Source organism: Cygnus atratus, chromosome 11 (genome assembly GCF_013377495.2).
Source record: "Cygnus atratus isolate AKBS03 ecotype Queensland, Australia chromosome 11, CAtr_DNAZoo_HiC_assembly, whole genome shotgun sequence".
In the NCBI taxonomy this organism is placed as follows: domain Eukaryota; kingdom Metazoa; phylum Chordata; class Aves; order Anseriformes; family Anatidae; genus Cygnus; species Cygnus atratus.
In genome coordinates, this window is record NC_066372.1 from 18,995,959 (window position 1) to 19,008,045 (window position 12,087).

At 51.1% G+C, this 12,087-nt stretch overlaps 1 protein-coding gene across 1 annotated transcript; it reads right to left on the bottom strand.

The window, feature by feature from the left end:
- Positions 1-887: 887 nt before the first annotated feature.
- On the bottom strand, positions 888-12,082 carry CILP (cartilage intermediate layer protein). Its single transcript, XM_035554852.2, has 9 exons — positions 11,781-12,082; positions 10,178-10,307; positions 9,424-9,507; positions 8,574-8,627; positions 6,972-7,157; positions 5,521-5,835; positions 5,309-5,417; positions 4,585-4,742; positions 888-3,958 (listed from the first exon to the last, which is right to left on the bottom strand). The coding sequence occupies exons 2-9, from the start codon at positions 10,239-10,241 to the stop codon at positions 1,611-1,613; spliced, it is 3,318 nt and encodes a 1,105-aa protein (XP_035410745.1). The 5' UTR covers positions 10,242-10,307; positions 11,781-12,082; the 3' UTR covers positions 888-1,610.
- Between the last annotated feature and the right edge of the window lie 5 nt (positions 12,083-12,087).

Genomic DNA, 12,087 nt, shown 5'->3' on the forward strand with positions numbered 1-12,087 from the left:
CTGCACAGATTTGTGTTTAATACCCGAGATGCTCCATGGCAGACGTGAGAACCTGTTCGAGAGCTTGCTAAAGGCAATTGAAACATTCACCAGACCCTTCATGAGCTGTAGGTAAGACACAGAAGAGATCTGTATCAGAACTGTCCTCATATCTGTAGGAGAGGATTGAGTGGTAAGAGAGGGAAATCCACGCTGGAGCTTGTGTTTGAATTCAGCTGTAATTCAGGAACACTGGCTACCTTTTTGTGGTCTCTCTGTGAAGATTTCAGTGTTGGAGGCGTACTGGCTCGCCTGCACCCAAAAAGTTTATTGACAGGAGTATATTTGGGTGTAAACACAGTATGTTCTGTGCTGGCGAGGTCCTCAATTGCTCTCTAGACGTAGTGGAGGGGAGGCCGTACAGGTTTGATAGGGCAATGATGGGTCACTGTCTGACCCCTTCTGTGGCCATCTGTGCTTTCAGCTAAGAGCAGCTTCTTACCCAGCAGTGTGCTGTGCACTGCTGCTGAATGTGGAGGGAAACCTAACTGTTTCTGTACCTCCTAGCCGTGCTTCCACATTCCCTGACTTGCTGTCATCCTTAAAGCCCTTTTCCCCCCCATCTTGTCCCCCCTCTGGGAGCCCTGCTGCTCCCTTTTAGTGCTCATCCCTTGCTCAGACCTGCTGCTCTGCATCTCCTAACAGTCGCTGCCTCTCCATATCTCATGGTTCTGGTGCTGCTTATGGGAGACTGGAGATTCCCTGAATGCAGCGTGCTGTGGCGAAGCCCTGGACTTAAAGGGAGCAGCAGCTACCCGCCAAACCACTTTCCCATACCCAGGATCAGTCTTGCATCAAAAAGCTTTGACCCGTTTGTTGAAAAGAAATGTTGCAGATTATTCTTCTGTCAGCTCTACACATGGTTTATTTACTTGGGCATGTCAAACACAAAGGGAATACAGCATTGTCAAAATTACAAAATGACTTTTATTAATCTACCCTATTGTAGAGCAAGGATTTTCTTCTCAAATAATGCAAGAAGCAAGAGAGAGACATAATTTTATCCATGTGGAGCCTACAAATCCACATGGTTTCTCTGTGCTGTCAAGCATGTGAGTTCTTAGAAATGCAGCTGCCGGTAGTTTAGCTTGAATACGGTCATCTCAAACAAGCTAGAAATAAATAAAATACTTACATTTCAAGTACAAAACCTTGCAGTTGAATTCAGTATCAGGAAATCAGTTTATTCCTTTTCATGTTATCAACTACTGTACAGGTACTTGGGCTGGCAAAGTCTGCAGATGCAGACCAGAAGAATGTCTTATATACACGTCTTAAGTGAGTTGTGTGTTTAATCCTCTCTTTAGGCTATTGTGAAGCTTTTTAAAGTCAGGCAGAACTTTTTTTTTGGATGCTTTTAATAAGGCAGAAACCCACTACAACTACTGGCCCCCAGTTTTGGCCTTATCTTTCCTTTCTGGTGCAATGTAAAAAGAAAAAAGAGGCACCTTAATCACATCTCAAAAATAATGACATCTACCTGCTTTGAATGAAGTTACTTGCAGGTGGATGTTCCTTTCAGGTTATATTGAATCAAATGCGATTGACTTTACTGAGACTCCTGTATATCTTTAGTAAGAGGAAGGCCGTTGACCTCTCATCGGGACCCTGCTTTGGGTGATTCGGCGGCTTCCCAGCTGCCTTTGGAACGCAGGACTCTCCCTTGGGGGTGGCGGCACCACTATGGACTGCTGGCCCGAGTTCCTCTGGGACTCAAATATGCTTTGCTCGGCTGCGCTCCTTTCCGAACAGGTGAAAGTCAACGCGACGCCGATATCGCTCTTCATGATTCTGGAGGTGCCATCGGAGGTGCCATCGAAACACCTGCCCAGAGCGATCTCCTTGGCAATCCTTGGGTCCTGGTCAGTGACAGTGTAGATGCCGTAGTTGTGCCCCAGCGGGTCAAGAGGCGCCAGCATTGTATATTCACTGGAATCGTTGTTCGTAGCCATGGGGAGGTGGTTCACCAGGTACTCGTGGAGCATGCTGTTAACGCTCTCGCGGCGGCAGCTGCCCTGGGGGATGACTTTCACAAGCGTGCGGTCCACGCGGTCCTGGTCGTAGAGCATGCCGCTGCACTTGAACTCCAGGCAGGCTGCCGACACGTCCCGCTGCTCAGAGTCACGGATGCTGCGCACGTCCCTGATGCCATAGAGCTTGCCAATGGTACGTGGATGTGTCCCGCCCATGTTGCGAGACCTTATGTTCACTTCCTGGGGTCCGTTAATTTTTACTTTAATGTAGCAGGCCCTAAATTCCATGGGCTTAGGCCACCATGCCAGGTAGTCATCGGTCCAGCTCATGAGGTCGTCTTCGCTGAAGGGAACAGTATTGTAGTCGTACCGGTCTCCCTCTATCCTGTAAAACCTGAAGTGAGCGGCGCTGTATGGAGCTTCCTCGCATTCTTTTAGGTTTTCATAGGCATAAATAGGGCCATTGTTCTCATCTGCAGAATTTGGACTCGGCTTGGCCATGTTAATGCTGAAAGCAGTTTTCTTGGTGTTTGAGTCTTCGTGGTCTGTTCTCCTGTAGTTGAGCTTGTTGAGATATGGCTGTGGGACCCCAATAGCATTGGGATTAAGTTTGGGAGCAGAGGACACGGCTTCAAGTTCTTCTCCCCCCAGGCTTGCCAAAATATAAGCTGCGTAGGCCTCTGGGTTTTGCTCGTCACAGAAAGCTGGCACGCAGGCGCCATTGGGACCAGTGACCACGCTGTCGAAACGACCCCACGCTCTGGGGTTGGAAGAGAATCCTGGTTCTGGCTCCATGTTTATAACAGAAATCACTACCCCTTGGATCTGCTCACTTGGCAGAAATCTCTCACTTCTGTACGCTCGGACTTTGACGTAGCACCGTCTGCTCTCTGGGACGTCCAGGTTGAAAAGCCGCCTTTCTTTGATCTCCATGTTTCCAACCAAGAAAGTTCTCTCCTCTCTTTTGCGCCGTCTGCTTTTCTCAAGGTTGAAGTCCCCTTCTTCCTCCCATAATCCTGTCTCGGGGTTCAGTGACCAAAGCTTCATTTCTTGCAGGTGCTCGGGCATTTTGATCTGAGCAGTGTCCAAATGAACCTTCACCTTCTCTGCGTTAAGGGACTCGGTGCCCCGTTCATCAGTGAAGTCCACGGAAAACATGCCATACGTGCGGAGCGGGAATACGTCTCCTTCCTCATCTACAAAGTTCAGGTCACTTTGTGTCACAGCAGCTGTTGAGATGTTTCTTGGGTCCAGAAACGTCACGCTGGCTTTCACTTTGCCTCTGTAAAGTTCTCCATTCTTCCTGTAAAATGAATCAGGAGGAATTTCTAATTCGGCAATTGGATCATCTTCTTCCATTTCTCCCAAAGAAATCACATTGGTTTCAGTGGATTCCAGCGTAACAGGGGCTTTCTTTCTTAGTAACTTAATGTCGTGAAACACAGCACCTCCGTTTTCCTTGAACGGCAGAACTTTCGTTGTGTTCACGAACTTCTGCAGCCGATCTACGAAAGTCAGAACCAGTCTCTCGGTATCTGCGGGGATGGGGATGGAGAAGGTTCCCTTGTAGCCGGTCATACTCACTCTCTTGTTCCCCATGTAGATGTGGCCAAACCTGAGCGGCTCGCCGTTATCTGCTGCTGTGGCTCTGCCTCGAACCGTTATTCTGGTCTCGGTGCATTTCTTGCAGCCGCATTCTACAGTGACTTTAGTGGGGAGCGTGTACCCATTGCACGGGATCTCTCTCGTTTCCATCTTGGATGCCCCGCAGCAGTAGGCAACGTTGTCCTTACACCGCAGTCCTTTATCCAGCTTCCCAACGCAGGTCTTCGCTGGGCATTTGCCCACATCGTAGTAGAATGAATTAGTTGCTTTTTGGAAACAGTCGTGCGGAAGACGGATGAGGTGGCTTTGGGGCTGGGGGTCGCAGGCTGCCTCTTGTCTTCCTGTTGAATAGGATTTCTTAATGAGCAGCATGAAATAATTGGACAGTCATCTGTACGTGGTCTGAAACCCTCAGAGCTAAACATTGCTTCCAGTCGCAGGTTTTTGCAGCGATAAAACATATGGTTTGCAGAATTTTGTTTAGCTGAGTTCATCTGGCCTTTGTTTCAGTGAAGCAGGTGCTCAACGGTAACTTGAGGTACCCAATTAAGAGCAGTGCTGGTTGCAGGAGTGTCCCAGCTCCTGCTTTCCTGCCACTGCCATCAGCTAGGTGTTCTGCAGCTGCCTGGCTTTTTGGCTATGGACAGACCGAAATGGGTCCCAAGATTTAAAAATAAATAAATAAATACAAAATTCACACGCCAGGCAGCAATTACAGTGAGAAATGACCGTGCCCAGCAAATTGAGTTTGGCAGGTCATCTGAAATCCCAGAGCTCCAGTTTGTAGAGAGCATCTGGCCGATAACCAGCTCACTCAGGCTTATCTGCTAGCGGATGCATGAGATAAAGGCTGAATATTTTTCCTGCGCCTTTTCTTTCCCACATGTGTGGCAATTCCTGAGCGTTGTTTTCTGCACCCCACTGCCTCCCCAGCTGTTTTGGAGTGCATCATGCACGTTTTTCTTACCTACTACAGAAAGCTTGGCAGACTGGGACTTTGCTGAACCCCCATCGCTGCTGGCCTTGCAGAAATACTCTCCTGCCTGGCCTCTGTTGAGGTTCTTCAGAATCAGGTTGTTTTTATATTTGTATATGGAGGGGTCCAGCAGTGAGCCGTTGTGGTACCTGCCAGGAACAGGCAGACAGTTAATGGGACAGAGCCTGACTAAATGACTGGTGCAGAGCAAAGGCTGGATTCTGCCCCTTCTGTGTCCTGCTGTGTGGATTTTGCCAGACCTCTTCCATCAGCTTCACCTCCAATATCACAGAGCAGCTACGTCCCAGGAGCTGCCCTTTCAGTATTGTGGTTGTACTTAAAAACATCTCTCCACTGTGTTGTATGGGGTGCTAGTCAGGCTACAAATACTTACAGGGGCTTCACCTAAAAACAGTTCCAGACACAGCTGCCGGTCACACCTGGTGAGGTTTTTCAAAGCCCTATGTGTATGTTTTTTCCATTAAGTCCCTATGCGGATTACATTACTGCACCTGTGAGAAATGCCAACTCTGCAAATCTCCAGGAAACCACCAGTTGTAGCGGTGGGTTCTCAGTGTATTTAAGCACACGGTTTTATAGCTTAAAAAACCACAACGCCTCTATGTAAGAGAGTAAGGAGGTAAAAATCAAGTATGTGCAACAGTGAAGACTTCTGCCTGCCATGAGGGTATGGGACCAAACTCAAGTTCCTTACCAGAGGTAGCGGTCGGGGGCCGGAGTCCCCACGGCGTCACAGCAGAGCGCCACGCTCTGCCCCACTCTCCTCGCCTTGTCATCAGGACTCTTTACAATGTAGGGTTTGCCTGCAGGACAAGGAAAGGCCACCTCATTAGTCTTATTTCTGATAACTGCATAAAGCCTCCTGCTTTCAGCAGTGCTGAACTTCCCCCATCTCTTCGGGGCTACCTGATCTTTGCAGCTGCACTTGGAGCGCCAGGTTTCTTCTGTTGGTCTCGGGCACGGTGACGGCAGCCGTTGCATATTTGGCTTTCTTTATTTTAAGGGTGTTTTTGCCATCGGGGCAGACCCCAGGGATCCTAAAAGTGCCCTTGTTGTCGGCTGTCGTCAACAGCTTGAGTTTCTTGGCTTGCAGGTAGACCCGGGCATCGGCAGCGGGCGAGCCGTCCTCGAGGGAGACCTTTCCGTGCAGGGTCACATCCTCACACATGCAGGCGTCGCAGTCGGCGTTCACGCGGCCCATGGGGCACGTGATGTTGCAGGCTGGAGGGGAGGCAGGCGGGTCAGAAAGCAGCCCGAGTCCCCGTCCTGCTCACAGCACGGTCTCGTGCCTGCTTTTAATTTAGATGCAATAAGGCAGATAGGGCATAAGGAATAAATTGGATCCAAAACATATTTTTACAGATTATCAACAGCTGTGCATTAGAAACACGGGGGTGATGTAGTTCTGAACCTTACAATTAGTAGAAAGCAGCCACGTGGATATAATTACAGCTAGCAACTTTTATTTACCATCCCCAAAGGGCTGAATTTCAGGGAAACTTGAATCCAGATCTGCATGTGAGCTCTTAGCTGAACCCTGGCAAAATCACACATCCAAACGCCTTCAACTTTGTAGGTTTCTGTTACCAACTAAATGTCACAGCACTGGTGTATTTTAAAAGCTGTCTCCCCTTATTCAACAGTATCCTGACTTGTTCTGGACGTAGGTTACTTGCCAGATGAGCATTATCTGATAGGTCTAACGAGTGGTCTCCCAAACAGTGATTCTGAAATACTGTCGTTGCCTATAGTAGTTAATCCTAAATAATTCCCACTTCTTCCCTTTTGCAAGGGTTCAGGTCATTCCTTTATGATCGCAGAGCATCCCTGTACAGCAGCTCTGTGATAATTTTTTCATTGCTCTAAATAAATGGAAGAAATAGGGAAAACCCAAAACAACTTTCTTGGAGAAAACGCTGACTGTTTTCAGAGTGATTTGCTGAAAAGAGGGGTACAAGAATAATCTAATTAATTATACGCTGCTTTAGCGAGGCTGTGGCAATTCAATATTTCCCGCTCTTCTCCTTCCTGGGTCTGGTTGCATGGAGGCAGCAGCCTGCAGACACTGACTGCGCTTTGAGAGCTGCTGTTGTATCGAGACTACAAGATTTTCCTATATCCCCAGGATCTCTATGGGTTCCTGTTGCTTCCCTGCATCTGGATCCCCCTCATCTTGCTGTTTGGCTATCCGGTCTTTATGCTCTGCTCCCTTTGTATGTTCCAGCCCTGCCTGGGAAGACACCAGGTTTTGCATCTCTCAGAACTCTGGCAAGGAGAAAGATGGAAAAAAGGCCACGAAGGGAGTAAAACACCCATGCAGTGGTGAGATCAGGACGTAATTGAGGTTATAGGAGCACCTGAGCAGACATGTCCAATGCAGAGCCGCCCTTCCTCAGTTGCTTCATTACAGTGCACGCCCCAGAGGTGTTCAGCTAGGCAGGATCTGGTACGCTTCTGCACACCGGTTTGGCCACACTTTGCTGAGCACTCGCTCCATTTCGACCATGGAGACAAAAACCTTTTTGCATCTTGCACCGGTGGACCTTGAATAACATCATTGGTGTGTTACTGCGACGCACATTACACGTACGGCTGCCCTAAAACAGGCAGTTTTCTTAACAGCTTCTATGTAGCTCCGACTACGCGTTTGTATTTGGATATCACGCACCACATGGATTAAACAAACTCAAAGCATGGTCAGGGAGCTGGGAAATAAAGCACGAGAAGGCGCCTGAATGCTTCTGACTTACTTCCCTGCAGGCTACCGAATTCAGGATGATTAAGATAAACTCAAGGGGTGCAGAGTGCACGCAGCTCATGCTTAGTTTTGAATAACTTTGGCTTAAAGGAAATCAAACACACATTGTCATTTAAATGCTGTCTGAGGGGCAGCGCTCGCCTGCATTTCAAATGTGGTTTTAAAAAAAAAAAAAAGGTAAAATTGTTGGTATGCTCGTATTGAATGTCTTTAAGCATGCTTCAGCATGTGTTCTCTGTAGGGGAAGCGTGTGTCTTGTTGAGAGACCCAGCTTTACTGTGTGCAAAACAGAAGCCCAAGATGCTACTGAGAATGCTGAGCATTTTGGGGACCAGCTGATTTGTAAAATACAAAGGGTTTTTTTGAAAGTTTAGCTTGCGGTTAGATGTTTAAAGGATTTTCTTTAAAAGGCTACTAGGTGGTATTAGTTTAAGCTGCCTGAATGGATGAGATCCACTCCAAGCATGTGGTTTGGGTTTATTTTTAAATGTCAATGTTCTAATAATGTTTACGAGGATGCACTTGTGACTGAAGTTTCTAAAAATGAGGTCTCTTGGAAACGCGTGCGGGTACCACGTCATCTCCCACACCTACTCTTCCGCCAGCTTTGTTGTAAGCCAGGTTAGGTTACTTGCTAGAAAGACAGAGGCTGAACTGTTCAAAAATGAAACTGGCTTCCAAAAGCAGGTGTTTAAATGGGTTCTGGTGGTTGGAAAAAAGCATTTCAATGACAGCAGCCACGGAAGAGTAAGGTCTGTTGTGGAGTGAGAGCTTGGCTTAGCGGGGCGAGTTTTTAATCTGTTGGCACACTGACATCCCCGTTCAGCATCCCGAGTGGCACACTGATAGGCATTAGTTAACAATTTGGGGATGATTTAGAGGGGATGCAGGGGGAGGTGAGCTTGGAGACAGCCTTTTTCCAGGAGGCACACCGATAAACGTATTTGCCCCAAGGTTTCATGTGCAGCAGATTGAAGTGGGGTTTCTGTAAGATCCTTCACAGCCCTGCTTAGCTCATTTGGGATCAGCTGCTTCAGTCTGCGGGGCTGGTGATGGTAGGAAAGGAGGAGGGGGAGTCCCGTGGAGCAAAATGGCATTTTAAAGCTCAGGGTAGCACCTTGACAGTGGAAAAAGCAGGAAGCAGAGGATGGGGAGAAGCCGAGGGTGCGTGCGGGGAGGGACGGGGCGGGCAGGGACGTACTGCGTCTGGCGTAGGCGAAAGTCGGGGCTCCCCGGCGAGAGCTGCTCCTCGTACCTGCGGGCAGAGGACGCATGCTGTGACCCTCGTGGCTGCACTGAGCCCAGCTGAACAGCCCAGGGAGGCTTTGTGCACCCGCCCCCAGAGGTAAAAATGGAGCTTCTGGCTCCCTGCTCATAGCCAAGGGTAGGTGCTGCTTTGGTGTTGGCCAAAACCTCGAGGTTTTGCTTTATTTCTTCCTGAAGTAGCACAATTTAGCACCTGCTCTGTGAGCTCCAGCCCCAGCACGACTGGGGGCCATCCACTTGGAGGAGAAGTTTGGGAAGCTGCAGTTTTCCTGAGAGCTTTCCTAAAAACCCCTCTCAGCAGGCAGAAGGGAGAGGTGCAAACCCTCTGCCTGGCCGCCCACGTCCGTATTTTCTGAGCTTCAATTCTCACCTCCATCCCACAGCTCAGCCCCACGGGAGTGGGATGGGAGGCTGGGAAGCCCCCAAACCCCCGCCCCATGATGTAGGACACACGGACAGGCCACCGGGGGGACACACGCCTGCCACGGGATGGGAGGGCTGGGTGTAACGCGCCGTGCCCTCACTGCACTGTCCTCAGCCTCCTGGGCCGGGCTGTGGTCATGCACTTGACCTTCAGCTTTCCAGGAGAGGAGCCAGCGGCGTGTGTCAGCGAGAGCCCGAACCCAACAGGAGGTCACGAATGATTAGCATTTATTCCATTGCCTAAATGTCCCACCTACTCCCACGAACTGATTTGTTTTAAAATTAAGGTTGGAAAAAAAAAATACGCGCCAATATCTTTTTTCCCAGCACGGGAAAGCCACCTGAGGCGGGAGACAACTCACTCTCTAAGCTGAGCATCACCAGCGGGCTGAAGGTTTTCTGTCCTATCTGGATCCTGCCGAGGTTTTGCCTCAGAAGCCTTTGACCTAGGGGGTCAACAAATTAACAAATTGGAGATTAAAACAGATTAATAATAAGTTAATTAGATTTGAGTGGTCGGGCATGGCTTGGCTGTGCTCAGAGCCCTCCCCGCGTCCCTCCTGCTGGGATTTCCCCCGGTGCTGTCGCATTTCAGGCTCGCTGCCCTTTGTGTTGGAGCAGCTATGACCAAATCATCTTTTTATATCTGGAAGCATAAAATACATCCTGCCTTCCCCTACATGGGGGAGAAACGAACCCGAGGGGATGAGCTCGGACTTAAGCTGGGGAGCTGAGCCCAAAGCTGCCCAGCGCAGGACGAGGTTTTTGGGCACGTCCCCGTTAAGCACTGACCCTCCCTGTTCTTATCCCCGGGCATCTGGCCAGAGCACTTCAGGGCGAAATTCTTGTATAGCCTCGGAAAACAAATCCGAAGAGCCTGCAAGCACGTTTCTCTGCAAAACCCTCCCGAGCAAAGCGGGTAGGGTCCTCATGGCTCAGCTCCTTGGCGTGCTGTGCCGTGCGAGGGCTGGCAGCACGCAGATCCAGCAGCCCCACGCATCTTCTCCTGGAGAAGAGGATGCGGTGCCTGCCCTCGCCGTGCCCACCCATGGCATCGCCCGTGTCCCCCTGGCCGGGGACAGCACTGAGACGTGAATAGCAAGGGGTGACCACCACCTAAACCGGCCGTGGCTCCCAGGAGGAGCAGCAGCAGCAGCAGCCATCCTCTCGCGGTGACCATGGCGGTGTCCAGAGGTGACCGGGGGCTTCCTCGAGTACTCGCAGCCGTCCCGTGCCTTCCCCAGACCTGCGGGGAGAAGCACGGCCGGGTCAGGGCTCATTGCAGTGCCAGCCACCTGCGGGATGCTTCTCCCAGCAAAACACCCTGCGGGGCCATCCTGATCTAGCACCCAAAACCGCCCCGATCCAGAAGAAATCGCAGAAGCTTTTGCTCAAAGGGCAGCCCGTCCCCCACAGACAGCAGCTCCCGTCTGTCTGTCCCCCAGTGGAGGTGGCACATCTGTGCCGTGTCCCTCTGCTTCTCGCCATCACATCTCAGCCCTGATCCTAAATCTATTCTGCAGAGCTCTGCTTTTTAACGACATCTCCTTGCCGGGCCCTTTTGCAGGCTAAGTGTTTCTGCAGAGCCTCTGCCTCGGCCCCCATGCCCCGCTCTGCCCTGTCCCGCTGCTCGTGGCGTGTCCCGGGAGGGGAAGGCTCCCGAGCACCACTGAGAGCGTAAAACCCCACGCACAAACCAAGCCCTTGCAGCCAGATGCCAAATATTTTCCTTTTTTTTCTTCTTTTTTTTTGCATGCAGAGGTGAGGGGTTGAGGCTCTGTGTTTCTCTCCCCCAGCTCGGCTGCTGCAGCTGGTGTTTAATAAATCACTTAGCCCTGGGGTTTCCAGCATTTGATTTCGGAAGGTGCCGAGCGTTTGAGCTGCTGTTATCCACAGTGACACCAGCCTCAGCTACAGGTGCTTTGTTTACGCTCCCAAAATTAATGAATTCGGGGGAAAAAGTTGCTGTCACTGCTCAGTGCCTGTTTACCCACAAAACGAAGCTGTCAGCGACCAGCGGCAGCAAAAGCACCTTGCTGCTTGCAAGCAGCGTGAACGAACCTCTCCGAGCACGGGGGCTCTGGGAATAGGAAACGCTTTGATTACAGCTCAGCGGATCCCAGTCAAGCACAAATAACGAGCAACACATGAGCGGGATTTTGTGGGCTTACGGCGGGGTCACGAACTTCCAGCCAGACAATAACCAGGAAAAATGAATGCGGGCGGAAAGCCCGATTCCCACTCGCAGGCTATTTCGGGAGCTGGCTGTGACTCATTCAGCGCAGGGTTTTGTGCCGGTGCGGGGGACACATCCCCCCCCCCAGGGCAGGTGGGCTCAAGCCCAAGGCGGTGCAGGACGGAGCTCCGGCAGCCCCGTGGGAGCAGAGCGCCTTCGTCCCCGAGCCCTGCTCCGAGCCCCGTGCCAAGCCCAGTTAGCGAGCGAGAGGTCGCACTGGGATGAATGGGAGCCCCGCGATGCCACCGAACGCCGACCCGAGCACGCCCTGCAGTCCCGTGAGCCGCCTCGCCACGTATATACCCAGCCGTCGGCCACCCTTGGGCTTCCCCAGCGAGGAACTCCCACCTCCACAATCACAGCCACTTGTAATTACGCCGCCTTAATTACCCAGCAGAGTTATATAACGCCTGCTGCGGAGAGAGGGGAAAAAAAAAACTTAGCGGGACTTTTTTTTTTTTTTTTTTCCTTTTTTGCTCTTACCTACAAAAACCATAAAAAAACTCAACGAAGGAACGTCCCGTCCTCTCGCCGCCAGCCACGCTGCGGTCCGGGGGAGCGAGGGCTTGGAGCAGCTGCGGTAAGAAGGAATTTGCAGAGGAGGAGAGCAGGAGCAGGAGCAGGAGCAGGAGCAGGAGCAGGAGCAGGAGCAGGAGCTTCCCAGGGGCTCGGTGCTGCCGCTGCAGCGGGCGAAGCACGAGCCTCCCCGCAGCCTGCGCGGCGAGGTGGCTTATATAGCGCGGCGTGCGGCTCCAGAGGTGGCACCGCGCCACAGGCCGCCGAGCAAAAG